This window comes from Nothobranchius furzeri, chromosome 16, assembly GCF_043380555.1.
Source record: "Nothobranchius furzeri strain GRZ-AD chromosome 16, NfurGRZ-RIMD1, whole genome shotgun sequence".
NCBI classification, from domain to species: Eukaryota; Metazoa; Chordata; class Actinopteri; order Cyprinodontiformes; family Nothobranchiidae; genus Nothobranchius; species Nothobranchius furzeri.
The window spans coordinates 51,452,650-51,470,701 of record NC_091756.1 but is presented as its reverse complement, the minus strand read 5'-3'; the positions used below and the strand labels follow the sequence as shown (position 1 = coordinate 51,470,701).

The 18,052-nt window shown below is 44.3% G+C and overlaps 1 protein-coding gene across 2 annotated transcripts in view; it reads left to right on the top strand.

The window, feature by feature from the left end:
• ankfn1a (ankyrin repeat and fibronectin type III domain containing 1a) overlaps positions 1 to 17,625 on the top strand; it is a 103,711-nt gene extending 86,086 nt beyond the window's left edge. For both annotated transcript variants that reach the window (XM_015962088.3, XM_054749432.2), the window contains 15 exons: positions 213 to 326; positions 1,305 to 1,402; positions 2,083 to 2,173; positions 4,645 to 4,752; positions 5,261 to 5,360; positions 5,498 to 5,630; positions 8,405 to 8,521; positions 8,685 to 8,900; positions 9,341 to 9,507; positions 10,453 to 10,618; positions 12,065 to 12,233; positions 14,238 to 14,404; positions 15,463 to 15,691; positions 15,760 to 15,961; positions 16,103 to 17,625. In XM_015962088.3, the coding sequence (XP_015817574.3) occupies positions 213 to 326; positions 1,305 to 1,402; positions 2,083 to 2,173; positions 4,645 to 4,752; positions 5,261 to 5,360; positions 5,498 to 5,630; positions 8,405 to 8,521; positions 8,685 to 8,900; positions 9,341 to 9,507; positions 10,453 to 10,618; positions 12,065 to 12,233; positions 14,238 to 14,404; positions 15,463 to 15,691; positions 15,760 to 15,961; positions 16,103 to 16,832 (2,807 nt within the window). In that variant the 3' untranslated portion in view covers positions 16,833 to 17,625. The remainder of the gene's footprint in view (positions 1 to 212; positions 327 to 1,304; positions 1,403 to 2,082; positions 2,174 to 4,644; positions 4,753 to 5,260; positions 5,361 to 5,497; positions 5,631 to 8,404; positions 8,522 to 8,684; positions 8,901 to 9,340; positions 9,508 to 10,452; positions 10,619 to 12,064; positions 12,234 to 14,237; positions 14,405 to 15,462; positions 15,692 to 15,759; positions 15,962 to 16,102) is intronic.
• Positions 17,626 to 18,052: the final 427 nt, after the last annotated feature.

The window sequence follows — 18,052 nt, the reverse complement described above, 5'->3', positions numbered from 1 at the left end:
GTCCGTCTAATTGGAAATTGTTGCGCTTGATGTCAAAGTGAAATGATAGAAGAAATGCAATAGACCTTAGTGTGCATCCCAGGTTTAACCTATGGTGGAAGCTAAGAGAGTTGTTTTTTAAAAACTGCCACAATAACTTTGAAACAATGAACAATGAGCCTTCTTACCTGGATGTCTACCTGTGACTGACGTATCTCTGTGTCTCTGCTCAGGACCTCCAGAGGCCCCAGCAATGGTCCGTCTGAGCGTGAGCAGCAGCACCACACTGACTGTCACCTTCCAGGAGCCACAGAGTCTCAACTCCACTGTGGTGACCAAGTACAGAGGTGAACACAAACAGGTTCACACAGGTCACAGACACACCCCTCAATACCTTTAATGTTCATATTAACACAGATGGTTCAATCAAACGTTCTGCTGACTAGTAATCCCCATCCACATGCAGACTGGGTTGTGGTGTTGTTTATTAGAACTTTATTCAGCTAAATATTTGTAAATCTTACAAACACCGATACCTTTTAGGTATCCCCTTAACCTTATTTCTCAGGCAGGTTTATTTCAATGATGAGGTAGAATTTAAAACTGCTGTCTATATTAACCAACGCTCGATCTTAATGGCTTTAATTTAGATTTATTCATCATTTGGTAAACTCGAATATGACAAAAATGTTAAATTAAGTTAATAAAATTTAAAGAAAAACTACAGTATGAAAAGTTTTAATTTCTTTTGAAACTAATAGACTATTCTCTATTCTAACTGATCTCTGCGATCTAGTTTTCCCCGTCTGTGCAGCAAACAGCAGAAGGCCATACAAACCCTGAGTTCTAGAAAATACTGCAGCTTTTGAAACTTGTTGTCGATGTGAATTACCCATTTGACATGTTTTTGCTTTATGTCTAGGGACAGTGAGAAAGTCTCATAGGCTAAAACATGTGTGGTGCCGTGAGACATATCCGTTTATGTATTGGAGCTGATATTTGCTATCAGAGCGTATCGGAGACAGGAAGTGACAGTTAGTGCTCCACAGGCCAAAATGCTTATAAGGTTAATAATGATTTCATCACCTCAGGAGGAACTATTGATCTGTAATGAAAAGAGAAGCTGTTTGCTGCAGCGTGATTAACTGTGTGTGTGTGTGTGTGTGTGTGTGTGTGTGTGTGTGTGTGTGTGTGTGTGTGTGCGTGCGCGTGTGTGCGTGCGCGCGCGTGCGTGCGTGCGTGTGTGTGCGCGCATGCGTGTGTGTGTGTGCGTGCGTGTTCGCGTGTGCGTGCGTGCGTGTGTGTGTGTGTGCGTGCGTGTGTAGTCGAGTGGAGCTGCCTGAAGGATTTCTCTCTGCTTGCTGGTGAGATGGTGCTGGATAATCTGCAGAGCCTCAAGTGCACCATCAGCGGCCTCTCCACGGTAACGGCAGCATCCCCCTCCTCACACACTCATTCACATTATCTCTGTTTGCCTCCACTTTAATGGAGGTTGAAGTAATGGAGCGCAGAGGTGTAGTAAATGTTCTCCCAAAGAAAAAAATTCCAGTAACATCTGCTGCAGGCCACCCGTTTGCACTCGGTGTTTTACTGGATCAGGTGGACTCAGTTAGATTATGTACACACAAAAATCAGGTCTGGTTAAATCCGACACTTAGTGATTAAAAGAACTATTTCATTAGGTTTTTCAAAATATGTTTTACTGTCAGATTCTGGTCTGGTTCTGATTGCTCACCATCCATCCATCACTTATGTGGTTTCACATGACGCACTACTAATGTTAAAACCCTTCTTTTCAAGTGTTGCAGGGTTTTTAATGTTTTATTTTTTCAGATAATTTACTTTCGGTCTGAATAAACTACAAAGCAATAATCACACATCTAACTAAACATTGCACCGAACGAGTCCAGCGAGCCAGTCTGAGATTCAAAATAAGATAATCTCACTAATCAAAATGATGTTTGTGATTCTGATCTGATTCTTCTTCTGTGGTTTAAACAGGTAACAGACCGTGACATATTCTAAAACCTTCCACTGCAGGTTCGGGATTCATTCTGCTGAACTTGGACCCAGTTCTGTTCTCTGATGATTCTTGTGTTTCAGGGTCGGCTTTACTACGTCCGAGTGTCGGCATATAACATGAAGGGTTGGGGTCCGCCCACGTCCTCCCTCCCTCCATCTGCAGTTCCATCTAGTAAGTTCATGGTTCTGTTACGCAACCAGCACTCTGGTATTCATGTTTAAGGCTGAAAAAAAAAATTCAATTATTTCGACCCATATAATTGTAGAGGTTTAATCTTTGTTTTAAATTTGGCATCTTTCTTGAAACAGAATCTGTTACCAGGTTCTAATGTTAGTTTATTCTCAGTCCTGATCCCTGTTCAGGTGATACCTGGTTTCTCTCACACTGATTAGTTTTTGTTCTGAACCAGGTTTATGGGCTGAGTTATGCGTGAATGTGGAGCATCAGGCGTGCATTGTGTTCTGTTGTGAGGTCCTCAGGGTGGAACATCGGTTTCAGCTCTCCGTCACGACTCCTTTCTTTCAGTGTTCAGCCTTGAGCTGTGAGTGTTTCTGCATTGTGTGTGTGCGTGTGTGTGTGTGTGTTCGTCGGCAGCAGAGGACAGCGTGTGTGTGGGCGTGTGTTTTAAATAAGCAGAGTGAAAACACGACTCAGAGGTCTGAATTAATGAGTTCTCGGATTCCAGCAACATATTTTCCTCTCAGACGTGTCGATCGATTGTCTGTTCTCAGGTTGGGACCAAGGTCATGATCAGATCATTGGTGGATTTGTTCTCAAGGAAGTTCTGCTTTAAAATGTCCCTCAAGGCAGACATTAAATCCTCCAACAAAGAGGAACAAAAGGAGGTTGTTGGTTTTAACCTGTTGTTCCTTATTGTCTGTAACCAGTTGTTTTTCCTTAACAGACACAAGAAATAACGCTGCAACTGCTGTTGGTCTGTCTGAAGGAAATCGTTTAGATGTTTTGAAACTTCTTTTTTGTGGATTCATTTTTTTTACGTACTTTGATATCTGACTGAGTTTAAAGAGCAAGTCACCCCCCACCAGAGTCTTACTCCACCCACACCTCTGGTTTGATTTCCTGGCAGACCAAGAGGCATTGGCTGACAGCACACCCCTTTGCCAGCAGACACCCCTCACTAACAAGCAGACACACACACACACACACACACACACACACACACACACCATTCAGACAAACAACAGCAGGCTTCCTTGCCTGGAGAATTTATCTCCACCTCCTTCAACGGAGGACAGATGGAAGGGAGGAAAGTTTAATGGAGGAGCTGGGCGGTCTTGAGCTGTATCATTTTGTGTTGACTCGTGATTGGTCGTGCCAGCCAGAGGCATGGCTGAGACTCGCCTTCAGTGCAGTGCAGAGCAGCCACATCAGAAATACTGGCTAACGTAGGAAATCACCGCTTAGCCAATACAATAGAATAGCAACAGTTGATTCTAATTCTTATGCAGTGCAGACTTTTAACTTGAAGATGGTGTCACACTGACAGATTTAGGCATAATATTCATGTTTTAAAGTGACAATGTGTGGTTTGTACCATTAATCTCTGGAAATATCTATGAAAGTGTTGTTAAAAATAAATTAAATGATGCTCAGTTGAAAAATATTTTGCAGCAATATAACCTTGAAAATCACATATAAAATACATGGGAGTGGTTCTAAGTCTCTAAGTAATGCCATAGACACCCAGTTTCCTTCTACGGGAGCCCGTGAGGACAAAAGAAATTTACTGATTTGTAAAATCTGTTACAAATCTTTCACCATTTATGAACATTGTTGGTTTACACATTTACCTCATCACTAGTTGCCAGTGATGAAAGGGAGAGGTTGCACTCCCTGAGATTTTTTACCCTAATGGGCATCCGTTGATAAGGTCTTACTCGAACACAAAAATAATGCTTGCTTGCAACGATTTAGGTATGTGCTGCCCTCTATCCCCAGAAAAAATACACATTATCACTTTAAAGACATCCACTTTTTGGAGCTTTTGATACTTTTTGTTATTTCCTCATGTAAAACACCCTCAAAACGGTTTTGGCACCACACATGCATTTTTCTGTCTCAGTTGCTTCTTCCCTTCAGATCTAAGTTATTGCAAGGGCTTGATGGGGCATGGTTGTGTCATCATGCCCCGCTCCTCCCCATCCATACCCCTCCTATCCTAGAGTGTATACACTAATGCCAACCCTCTTGCTGTAGCTAGGAGTTAAACATCCACAGTTGTGAAGAAGCAATTTCTTTCTCACTTTAAATAATGACTAGAACCCAAAAATGCATTTTTGTCTGCAAGAGGGACAGGATCCCTGTCAATGCTGCCAACAGTAGTATTTTTCTCATATACTGTGCCTATTGTTGCTCTGGAATGTGTAAAGCAGCATGATACAGCCCTTTTAAAGAAGATGCACTGAAATACCAAAATAATGTCCACACATGTCGACAGCACTATTAGACACTCGTTTATATAGGTTGGCAGCAAACAAAAGTTGATTTGGGGTGACTTGCTATTTAAAATAAACATGATATCATTATTTCCTTGTTTTAAATAGCATGATTTATTCATTTGCATTTGTCACACACTGAGCCACATCAACAAAAATAAGTTGTAGTTCTCATTATTGTTCCAGACTGGAGAGAGAGTGACGGGCGTGAACCCAGGAGGCGGGGCCACATCGAGGCCATGGAGCGTCTGCTGCAGCAGGTCCGGGCCACGCACACTCACTACTGCTGTGGAGGTGAGCGGTTCTGGGCACACCTGAACAGAATTTATGTGCAGTCCTCCCTGGTTGTAGATGTTGGTTCTCTGTCAAATACTTAATTTTGAGGCCAGAACTAGGATTCGAAGGTCACATAACTTGTGTGTGTGTGTGTGTGTGTGTGTGTGTGTGTGTGTGTGTGCGTGTGTGCGTGTGTGCGTGTGTGCGTGCGTGCGTGCGTGCGTGCGTGCGTGCGAGCGAGCGAGTGAGAGAGAGATCTTCATGGGAACCATTGATGGAGGGGAACCATTTTAAATGAGTGAGGGAACAATGGAGGGAGGGACTGGAGGACAGAAGCATGTCGAGAAGATAAAGGAAATGAAAGCGATAACGTTAAGCCAAAACTTGACTCACTGACCAAGTACAGGAGATGAAATTTAACGGAACATTCTCAGTTTCTCTGAGTTGAACTGATTCAGGATTCCACATTCGTGTCCAGTCAGAACCTGGCATTAAATCTAGCTTCCTGCTTCTTACATTTCTGCAGAAACATCAAAGCTGCAGAATCCCAGCAGGAAGCAGTCGGTCTCCAGAAGCCTCAAACATCTCTTCAACTCCTCCAACAAGTTTGTAAAGACGCTGAAAAGGTTTGTTTTGGGTTTGAGGAGTAAATCTGATCATTTGTTGTACCTGTTCCTTTGCATTGAATCAGCAGGTGTGTGTAAAACCCTGATGAAAGACTCTGAGAGGGGTTTGGTTCTGATTTGGTACCATGCTGTTGCAGGGGGATCTACCTGGCTGCTGTGTTCTACCATAGAGACAGTTTACTGGTGACGGCCGAGGATCAGATCCCTATTGTGGAGGTGGATGACTCCTACAGCAGCTCCCTTATGCAGGACTTCCTGTGGTTCACAAAGGTACCTACGTACTGCATCTGCACGTTGTCTTCATATGGGTTCATCTCAAATACCTCAGAAAGAGTCAAACATTCACAATTCATGTTATAATTATCTCATTATTTTGTCTTATTTTTTATTTCATTTCCAATCAATCATGCACCAAAAAACCTTTTAAGAGAAATTATTCTCCCAAATACTGAGAGGGAGGCTGGGCCGCCTACTGAGTACCACTGCTCTAGAGTTGAAACTGCCGGATGCCTAAAAGTGGACATCTTTTTCTCAGCTCATTCCTGTTTCTGTACACCCCCCACCCCCTCACCCCGTCTCGCTGAAGTCCATCCTTTCCTTCATAATTAAGTTTGAAAAGAGAAAATAAGAAGAAAAAAAACCTGATGTTTGATTAAAGAGCAAGTCACCCACAAATCAACTTGTTTTGCTGCTAAACTATATAAATGAGTGTCTTAATTGTGCTCTAGAAATGTGTAGTCAATAATTAAACTAATAAACTTAGTCAGAATTTAAATATTCTGCCTAAAACTGTCAGTGTTACGCCCTCTTCAGGTAAAAACTCTGCACTGCATTTGACTTTAAATCTGCAATCGCTATTGGCTAAGAGTTACACTATGAAGTTAGCTGGTACATTACAATGTCTTTGTGTGTGTGTGTGTGTGTGTGTGTGTGTGTGTGTGTGTGTGTGTGTGTGTGTGTGTGTGTGTGTGTGTGTGTGTGTGTGTGTGTGTGTGTGTGTGTGTGTGTGTGTGTGTGTGTGCGTGTGCGTGCGTGCGTGTGTGTGTGTGTGTTAGCGGCTCCACCTATGTCTGCCAGACAACAGCATTTGTTGCATTTGTCAAACTGGAAGTAGGAGTGGAGTAAGACTCTGGTAGGGGTTGACTTGCTCTTTAAATCCACATGTGATCTAATTCAGTCGTTTAGGAATGAGCTCCTTGATTTGTTTTGGTCTCTCTACTTGGAGCAACCTGGTGTCTGCGTCTCCTCTTCCTTTTTGTTCCGTCTCACTATCGACCAATTTATGAAATCATATAAAGATCTGACCTGTGATTTGGACAAAGAGACATTTCCCTTCTCACACTTCAGAAAAATCAGTATTTTCCATTTCACAGCAGTAGAGCACTCAGGAAAATTATCAACAATTAAAGCTGTGAGTGACTGCGGATCTAATGCTTCTGTTGAGTGGGAAGAAACCGTCGTTTACAGCTTTACAGCTCTGCATGAAAGATGGAAAATTACCAGCTTTACTGAGCCTGCAGAGAACCACAGAAGTCAGATGAAAATCAGCAGCTTGATTTCTAAACGTTCCAACGAGATGAGAAGGGAAACGCTTTTGAACTGGTCACACCAATTTAGATCAAATCTGAGCATCTTCAATACTCTTGACCTCTGATTTTATTTTAGCTTTTTGTTTCTTTTTCCTCATGAAGTTCAGAGAAAATGCTTCCACACACAAATATTGACTTTCCACTCATTGTCAGATTGTTGTTTCACCTGAACACAACCTTGTTAACCTCTGTAAAGAATGGGTTGTTTACATCTTACTTATAAACCATAAAATGTGAAATTCCATAGAAATATGAAACATCAATCTGATGGATCTTTGACTGTTTTAACCAGAAGATCAGAACTTTTTATTGCAGGGATTAAGCGACACTTCGTATTAACTCCAAGGAAAGGGAGAGAGAGTCGGGTTTAAAATAGTTAAGAAATTTATTTCTACACAATTTAAACAAGACTAACTTAAACACTCTATGTACTGATGGAACTAAGGTGGAGTGAGACGTGAAATTAATGATGATGGTGTGTGTGTGTGGAATGTTATTCAGAACCAGCGGATCCGGAGAAGCAGTTAGTTCTGAGTGGGAGTGAATGTTTCGCTCTAAACTTTAGTAGGAGGTTTATAACACACATGAAACGCCATCTGTCGGTCTACGTACCCCAGGGGAAGCCTCTGATCAGATCCAGAATGCCGAGGTCCTCGTGGACCCCCTTTGGTACCGAAGCCAGTAGAAAAGCAGCGGTGCCGACCAAACTAGTCTTGGAATGCTTCCAGGTCATGACAGGTTATCACTGGCGTCTCCGAGACCCTGAAGGGGTCGTGAGGTTCAGCTTTTATTCTGAAGGAACCGTTGCGGTCAGGTGTAACTTGCAACAGATTTTATCCAGCTTGTCTGAAGAGGGAGTCCGGATGGCCGGTCCGAGACTCCTCTAGAACGCTTGAACTAACGAAAAGGTGGCGTGGAATAGTTTTTATAATTGTCATAGTTTTGTTTACTGGTGAATCAGAATTTGACATGCAAAAGAGTGTTTATACAAACACCACAGATAACCACACCCAGCCCCAGAAACAAAGGTTCTGATTGGGTCAGACAAAAGGAAATGTGTCGTGTGGCCTTTAACATTACGTGTCATTGGTGTCTAGTGCAAATGTCCAAGATTATAATAACTTGTAAAATACTACTGATGTCAGGATTATAATATCAAGTAATAACGTTGTCATTTCACAGATTGATTGAACATTGGGCTCACATTATTATTGGTAATTAACAAAGATGTTGATTATGTATTTATCATAATAGTTCTTCGTCCTCGTCTTGACAGAGGTGAAGCAGTTCAGATGAGCAGAGTGCATGAAAGACCTTGGCCACTATCTCGTTTATATTAGCCTGTCAGAGACCTTATGTCTCTGCTCGAGCAGACACAGCAGATCATGACCTTTAGGTCAAAAACAGGACATTCATGACGCTACACCTCATTAACATCATGATGCATTCCTGCAGCTGTCCTGCATGTGGGAGGACGTCCGGTGGCTCAGACAGAGCATGTCTGTCTCCATGTCATCATCATCCACCCTGCAGGCCCGACACAAGATGCTGACTGCTGCCGGACAACTGCAGGTGAGACGATCCTGACCCAAGTCACCAGGTGAACCAAAAACTGATTAGTCGGAACTGAAGAGTCATCCTACATACACAACTTTTCTGAAAAAGTAAAAAAATAAAATCTGTTTCATTGAAAGACTCCCTGAGAATACATAAATAATTTTTTCTACATCTGCAGAACCTCCTGGGGACTCATAACTTGGGCCGGGTCCACTATGAGCCCATCAAAGATCGCCATGGAAACGTGCTGCTGGTGACAATCCGTGACTTAGAGAGCCAGCACTCACTCTTCAGTGGGAAATGGATGCAGGTGACCAAACTGCAGAGCCAGAGGAAATCCCTCTCCACACCAGAGGAGCCGTACGCCCTCGACATCCTCATCATCACCATGCAGGTGAGTGGGCGGAGTCTTAAATCAGGAAGAGACGATGTCAGAATGACTCTGGAAATATTGCCAGTTGAAAAAGAAAGTTACAGAAACTAAATACAACAAAGGTTTGACTTCCTGGGTGAGTATGATTCTGACCCAAAAACTTTCAGTCGAATCCATCGGAGTCAAAAATGATCCCAGGTTGTTCATTAGAGGAAGTAGACGTTACACGGCTGTTTTTTATTGGTGCATTTCTGAATCAGTATTGGGATTTGTTCCTGAAACTAAAGTGGAGAAGCAACTGAAATTAAATGAGATGTATTATCTGCTGAAGTCATGTTCCTCCATCAGGACAACTGGAGGTGAGTGAAGATGTTTAAGTTTAGTGTGTTTAATGTTCCTGTTGTGTAAAACCAGGACCTGAGAATGGCATAACCACTAGCTTACTGGTCTTGGTTTTGCAGGACATCCTGGCGTACCAGCGCCGGAGCACACACCGCCTGGCTCCGGGACTCTACCTGGGTTACCTGAAGCTCAGCAGCTCTGTGGACCAGATCAAAGTCCTTGTGTCCCAACGGACCCCCAACATGCTCTGCCACACTCGCATTCGAGACAACGCAAATGTTTCCAGGTCAACACACACACACACACACACACACACACACACACAGATTGTTGATAAAACTGAAACAGGAGCACATAGTCAGAACTATGGCAGGTAGATTGGGTCAGTTCTAGTTTGAACCAAGTTTATCCTTCAATCACCATGGAGGTTTTTTTTTTTTTATGATGATGACGACGACAATGATGTCTGATGCTTCTGATGCAGAACAGCTTTGACAAATCTTGTAATAAGATTTCAGAGAAGTGGCCCTGTTAGAGGCAGAGCTTCACCTCTTCCATTTTAATAAACCATCTAACTGTTAGGTTCACTCACACTAATAAGTTCATCACAGGGAAGAAACATAAACTTTAACAGTCTTGTCTTTGTTTGGTCTCAATGGCTCCTCGGTATCTGCCATTCTTGGTCACCACAGAAGGAAACGTTGGGTGTTTTACATTTCTTCATCCTCTCTCCAGAAGAGACATGACTCTTCTTCCTCAGCCTGATATCAAACATTACAGATATCAGGAGTGAGAACTGCTCACACCTATGAGACATTGCAGGTGTCATGTTACGTTGTCACCCAGCAACAGTCACGTCTTTGTTCCATGTCCAATCAGATTGCTTGTTGGCATCCATCTCAGGAATGTTTGGACCAAGCCACATTCTCACATCTAGCTGATTGGAAAGTGTGAATTGAAAACCAAGAAGGACCGAAAGAAGTTTTGGGGTCAGATGGAGGAAATGTTCTGGTCCAACAGCAGCAGGACAAATCCACCTGAAGGTTCTAACGTTTAGATTCAGCTGATTAAACAGGCTCCTGTTTGGTTCCTCAGGTCAATCACTGGTGTGAGGTCATAAAACGTCAAAGATTTCACCCTCTATAAAACCTGCAGATGGACAGCATTTCCCAGAATGCACCTGCGACAGGTAGTGTGTGTAATCTTTATGTGTGTGTTTGTCTGTGTTCAGGGAGGAGTGGGACTGGATCCAGACACTGGCAGCTGCAGGAGAAAAAGAGCGCAGTGACGGTGAGGAAGTCGAGTCTCGAGCAGAAAGCCATGCCCCGTTACTTTACTACGAGCTGCAGACGTCCATAAAGTCCCTGCTGAAGCACATCAATGTCCCTCTGCACCAGGTAAACACACACACACACACACACACACACACACACACACACAAGGCCGGATTATAATACGGGCAATCTGGGCACAGGGGCCCACAGCCACAAGGGGGCCCACGCAAGCAGCAGTCTTTTTTTTTTGTGCCCAGGGCCCCCTGCAATGATAAGGCCCGGCACACACACACACACACACACACACACACACACACACACACACACACAGGTACAAAAACATCAGCTGTGGGTTAGAACATGTTCTAGCATTTCTGGTTAAAGGTAAACTTCATGCTAAATTTCACTTTTATTCTTTCTATTTGTACAAAACCTGAGTCATCCTGATTCCCATCAGGTTTTTCCTTCCTCTATCTCACTGTAAATATTAGATTCAGCAGTACCCCTACATGTGACATTTATAACACCCGCCCATCAAGACGGATGGTTTCCATCCATCAATCGTCTGAACCCACTTTGTCCACGTGGGGTCGTGGGGGGGTGCTGGGCTGGGCTGGTGGCCATCTCCAGTAGTCAATGGCTAACCAGGCGGGGTACACCCTGGACAGAGAGCCAGTCCATCGCAGGGCAACACAGAGACACACAGGACAAACAATCATACACACACACCTAAGGACAATTTAGACAGACCGATCAACCTAACAGTCATGTTTTTGGACTGTGGGAGGAAGTCGGAGTACCCGGAGAGAACCCACGCATGCACAGGGAGAACATGCAAACTCCATGCAGAAAGATCTGCGAACCCAGGACCTCCTTGCTGCAAGGCAACAGCTCTAACCACTGCGCCACTGCGCAGCCCAACGGATGGTTTCTGACCCACTTATTCCATTACCAGTGAATAAAGCTTGTCATTTTTCTTTAGTTGAAAAGATAAGTCACTATTGTCATAACTAATAAAAACAAAGTTTAAATAAAGATCTGGCTTTGAAATAAAAGCTGCACTGGAGCAAATAAAAAGACGCCTTCAGTAAAAAATTAAATTAGTAGTCGGTACTTAATTATGACCTCAGAAACGACAAAAACATTATCAAACTATTATAAGAAAATTTATTTGTTTTAAAAATCAAAGTCACCGTTTAGAAGATAAAACTCTTCACAAATGATTAAATGAATGAAGGTGAAATTTGGAATGAAAACAAGTTTGGCTTCAAATCACAAAATCACCTTGAACAGTAATTTTTTTAATTAACGAACAATTGTGAAAATTCCCAAGCTTGTCCAGTTTATTGAAGGTGGTTCTGTCAGAGACATTAAGCATCCAGCAACTACAGAGGTGAGGAGGAGGATGGGGGAATGTGACAGGATGAAGGTCAGCGACCCTCCTCTTCATGTGTTGTAGTTCTTACGTCAGACTGAAGCTTCCAGAGATGCAGTGTCAGACGTTTGATGGAGAGGTTATGCTCGTATTTTGGTTGTTGGCAGCTGACTCAAGTGTGTGTCTCTCTACAGGCCCGTCACTTCCGTCTCTACAGTCAGGAGGTGTTGGAACTCGGTCACGGCGTCTCCTTCCTGCTGGTGCTGCCGCCTGCTGATGACGTTTGCTCCGCCCCTGGGCAGTCCAACCCCTACACCCCTCTGTCAGGATTCCTCCACCTTCCTCTGCAGATGTTTGAGCTTGGTAACCGCACACAGTCACATTTCACCACGTTATTCACCTAATTAATGCCGGTGCATTGAGTCGCAAGTTGAGATGAGTTTGAAGGTCAGACCAGAAAAACTCCTGATGGGTTTTCTCTCCAGAGAAGTTGCACAAAAAGGAGGAGCGGCAGCATCAATCTGTGATTGAACGTGAACAGCTGGAGGACAGATTCATGAAGAGAAATTAAACCTCCCATTTAAAAACAAGCTGTAATTTATGTTTCCTGTCAGAAGGAAACAGAATTACTTCATGTTTTCAGTTATCAGTCCTGCTTTTGAATAGTTAGTGTGATAGTTTTTAAATCAATCAAACTTTATTCCAAATAAAAAATGTCGACCATAAGACACCAAAGATAAAATAAGAAACAGAATAAGCAAAGACATGTTTTCTCAACTGAATGTTTCTGATTTCAGCTAATGAAACAAACAGGAAGTACCACAGTCTCAGTAAGAGAGCCCAACCTAGCCTACACAAAGCTGATAAATCATGAACACACACTCGTGAATTTAAACTGGGTGTGTGTGTGTGTGTGTGTGTGTGTGTGGCGTTGACCCCCCAGAAACCCTCCATCAGTGTGTTGCTGCATTATGCATTAACACATTCCTTAGTGTGTGTGTGTGTGTGTGTGTGTGTGTGTGTGTGTGTGTGTGTGTGTGTGTGTGTGTGTGTGTGTGTGTGTGTGTGTGTGTGTGTGTGTGTGTGTGTGTGTGTGTGTGTGTGTGTGTGTGTGTGTGTGTGTTCTTCTTGCTGGAGCCTGCAGACTGATTTAGTGCGTCTTTCTGAAGAAGTTGTTGCTGCAAACACAGCTCGGTCTGTCCTTGTGGGTCATGGCCATGAGTCAAACTGTGGATCTGCTCCAAACGCTGCTGAAGCTTGTGCTCAGAGCCCAAATCGCCTTCACTGATGAATTTTTCCCAGTCTCTCTGTAGCCCTAATAAGACCTCAAGAACCTTCAATTTTTTAACAGTGACTAAGTTTAAAATGTATTTTAAAAGGCAGAAATGGAAAAGTAAATGGGCACACCAATTTTTTTCTCAGAGTACGAATACTTGCTAATATCAAGTACCAATACTAGTCGTCCACTCCTTAAAATCAAATTTTAAATGTTTTGTTTTCATAAGTTACATTAACACTATAGTCGTAGTTGTTCATAACTACCCTCTCACTCTATTTTACTGTCATAGAACCATAATGAATGCGTGGTGACTCTGTAACAAACAGCCTTTTACCTACATGTGGATTAAACACATAACTGTACAAATGTAAAACTATGGCTGAGCAACAGGCTTGGCTTGAACACGGCCTCATGTTGGTTTATTTATATTACTGGTGTTGGAAGAGCTCAATGTTAAATGACCCGCACTCGTATATCATCACCCATTCACACACACATTCACACACTGCTGATGTGCTACATTATAGCCACAGCTGCCCTGGGGCACGTTGACAGAGGCGATGCTTCCAAGCACAGGTGTCATCAGTCCCTCCGTCCACCACCAGCAGGCAAGGTGGGAAAGTGTCTTGCCCAAGGACACAACAGTAGAATTCTCTGTTGGGAGCCGGGATCAAACCTGCAATCTTCCGATTACTGGACAACCCGCTCTAGCTCCTGAGCCACTTCTGCCCAATTACACACTCACACGACATTGCCCCAACGATGTCACTGGCACTGGTGCATTCCTAAAAATATTCAATCTAGCCCCTAAGATTAAGGGCACAAGGCCAACATTCACTAAATAAAACATGTTGCAAGCAGATGTCTTCCTGTGAGGACACAGTGTCTCAGGAGTGCATGAGCTTGTTTAAATGTCAACAGGTTTACAGAACAAATCAGGTGGAGCTCTAATGAGAGGATTGGTTCTGACGTGGTATTGATCTATGAAGACAGCAGATTTACTAACAGGAGCAGTTTGTTTCTGTTTGATTGCAGCAAAGATGACTCATTTTGTTCTGTCCCCAATTTCTTTTCTTCTCATCCCTCAGTTCACTTCTGCACCTACAAAGAGAAGTTCATCAGTCTGTACTGCCGTCTGTCCTCTGTCCTGGACCTGGATGCTCTCATCACCCAGCAGGCAATGCGAGAGGCCATCACTGACGGCGAGGTGACCACAGCCAAGCAACGACACCAGCTCATCCTGGACTACATCCAGGTAAGAAAGTCCTTGCTGTCCAGCAGGAACTTTTTGTCTTCGTTGCCATGGAAACCATCTGAAGTACTGTGAGTTTCAATTTGGAAAAAAAATCTGGTTGTAACTTTGAAAAAACATGTCAGACTATCACATTTTAGAGAATGTTGTAGTAAAAATTATGTGGAGCTTCTTTGATGGCAGAAAAACACAAAAGGTTGAGATTTTGTCTCATTCAACAAGAAGAACTAAAACTGTAATCGTCACAGTGGTGGAGACGGATGTAAACCGGATCAGGTGCAGAAAGATGTTTAATACAGAAGGACAACCAGAGCCATGTTAGAGGCAGCAGCAAGGGAAGGCAGAGTAAAGTGTTTCTAACTTACAAAGAGCAGAGATGTGGGAGAGGTGCTCTTTGTTCTGTGGCTGAAACGTCTGAAGTAGGCACTGTTAATGGAGGCCCACCACAAGGGCGGCCACAGAGCGAGTCAAACCATATGTTGGGTTATTTTTAAACCTCAACCACAATCTGCCCAGAACAAGAGGAAAGTGATCTCAGTCAGTACTTGCTCCTGAAAGAGGTTCTATAGGGTCATCAGGTCTTCCATCAATAGTGTATTCTAGTAGAGATTCAGTAGCTAAAAATAGATTGCGACATAATGTTGCCATGCACTGAGGGATGTAGCCCTAGACAAGCAAGTGTGTGTGTTGCATGGGTGCCTACGGGTTTGAGTCACTCCACTCGTCTCAAAGTTGTATTTTCTTCACCTAAAGATGTTCACATGGGAAGGAACTGAGCACCACTGTTAGAGGAGGTGCTAATCGGACTCTGCATACCCAGGCCGGATGTCAAAGAGGACATTTTTATGCATTGCCCAAAGTTGGGTAATTGTGTTTGGTTGGACGTGTTTGTGTCTGAAGAGAAACCAGAATTATAGACATACATGTAAAAACTTTTTTAGGGATGCACTAAGCTTAAATTCTACAAGGTGACTAAACTTTGATTCATAAATATGCAGTCTGATCCTGCCCTTTGTTCTGACACCTTCAGATGTTCTGTGATTCGCTCTTTGTCTCTGCAGCAGCTAGACGAGATGCGACGGGATCTCCGATGGATCACTGATGCACTGCAGTACGCCCGCTACAAGCAGCCCCGCGGCGGCGTTCCCATCACCTGTCTGGTGGACGCCAGCCAACCAACTCAAGAGAGTGACTCCGGACAGCAGAAGACTGACTCCACCTCCTCCAACATGGACTACCTGCCCACACCTTCTCCATCCCCAGAGCTCCGGCGGAGGAAAGCCATCAGCGGTGCGTATGACCTCCATCAGCACCAGTACCAGTTAGACACAGACTTTGACTCTGACCTTTATTCTCAGACTCTCAGCTTGGTTCTGATGAGGACGGCTCCTCCGAAGTCTTCCTGCCCACGGACAGCGACTACGACTCTAGCGACGCCATAAGCCCTCGAGAACTGGACCTGCTCTACTCCCCGGCCCCGGATTTTTCCCAGCAGGCTGTTCACTCTCTGGGTGGCAGTGCTCCCGATGTCCTGCAGGTCAACGAGCTCAGGTGGCCCATGTTAGTGCTGCTGTACCTAAATGTTCTACCTGTTGTGTGGTGCAATGTCATTACTTGTTCGGAGTAATGTGATTACTTTACGTTACTCATGTCTAACCCTAATCTGAGTGGAGTAATCTGATCATTTATATCTCTTTCCAGGTACAGCGTCTGCACCCCACCAGATCCTCCCCTCCCCCTCTCTACTTCTCCTTCCACAGACCTCCCCATCCCCACCTTGCCCCGCCCCCCATCACGATCCCGAACCCTCCCCACATCCCCATCCCTCCCGCTGTCTCCCAGATTCTACAAGGACCTGCCGCTGTCCATCCCCTTGTCCCCAGCTCTGTCTGACACCACCAAGACTATGGAGGGTATCTCCCTCTCCAAGGAGAGCCCCACCCCCCATAGGGCCCTTGCTAACCCCCCGGCCAAGCGGAAACTGCTCTCCAGGAGTCACCGGGGCCAGTACTTTAGCGGGCCACAGCGCTGGCTCCAGGGCCACAGCGGGGACAGTCTCAGTGGATCTTTATCTGAGGGCGTTTACACCAAACAGCTGGATGCTGACCTGTCATCTCCACAGGGCCACACCTACATCAGCCACGCCTCCTGTGTCCTGGAGAACCGCAAGGCCCGGCACCGTGAACCCAGACCACACGTTCGCAGAATATTTGTTGAGCCCTGCAGAGAGCTGTCACCAAACCATGAGGGGAGGGACTGGGAGGAGCAGGAGGGAGCAGAGAGACTGACAGCTGCAGGCATGTCGGTGGTTGTTGCACAGGCAGAGTCTGGAGGGGATGAGGAGGAGCTAGAGGGAGCCACGGCCCAGGAGGTTGACTCAGATGAGCAAACCAACTCGCAGCTGTCAGAGGTCCTCAGCAGCACGCTTTAGGGGGCAGATCAGCTCCCTAAATAAGACCTGATGTTTGTTCCATCTCTGAGAATTTCTGCTCTGCTGATGAAAACTTAACAAAGGGCATTAATGTCACAAAACGACAGCGTTGGTGGAACGTTTTTACCTCAAACCCTTCTGGATCTGTGGAGGAGCTGCTGAGTTGCAGCTTTTTGCCTCTGATGCTTCAGCATTGAGTTGAGGCTGAAATTTGGACTCCACAACAAAACTTCACCCAGCTGCTTTTATTGTGTGGAATCCTTCCATCAAACAGCTTATAGCACCTTTTTATCAATCCAAACCTCCATGAGTTGGTGTAATCGCATCTTTAAAATCAAAATCTTTTTATCATACGTGTTTGCGTCTCTCGTCCCTGAATTTTGACATAACCTACTTCCTCCCCAACCCTCCTTGGAAATCAGGGGAAAGCCAGTCTAAATTCCTAAACATAAGGTCCCCATGTTCAGGACTCACGAGGCTCAAAGCAATGGAATCAATGTCTTATGTGATCTACTAAAAGTAGATGTTTGTGTATTTAACTGTTTAATGAGGCACTTTTGGCTGAACTCAATCAGAACCCAGCATGGACGTAATTTTGGGGGGGGACAGGGGGGACATGTCCCCCCCCCCCCCCCCCCCACTTTTTCCAAAGTCAAGTTTTGACCCCTGCACTTTTTACCATCCAAAAACAATATTACGCTATATTAAATTGACACTGGTTGAGCTCTAGGACCAAGCAGAAAGCAGCCGTTTGTGTTGAAGCAGGTTTCCCATTAGAACATATTGTAAAGATCCCCCCCCCCCCCCCCCCCCCGTGTCCCCCCCCACTTCTAAAGTGAAAATTACGTCCTTGGAACCCAGAGACCACTTTGTGCAGATTAAAAAAGAACAAATATAAAAGAATTTTTCCTCCTGCTCTTGGTTGTAAAAGTGTCATTCTGATGAAACAATACTGATGTTTCTAAAACCGCACAGATTCAGAGACCAGTTACGAGTTTTAATTCAACCAAATGTCACCCAAACACCAGGAATTAGACAGAACATGCTGTCTGGTAGACAATTGTATTAATATTTGTGATATTTTTTTACATTATTTCCTTAATAGCATTGAAGCTGCTGTAACGTTGCATCTGATTGGCCCAGTCTCTTAACTCTAGTCTTTAGGACATTCATAAACCTTCCAAAGCAAACACCTCCCCCAGCTCTCCCATCTCTCTACA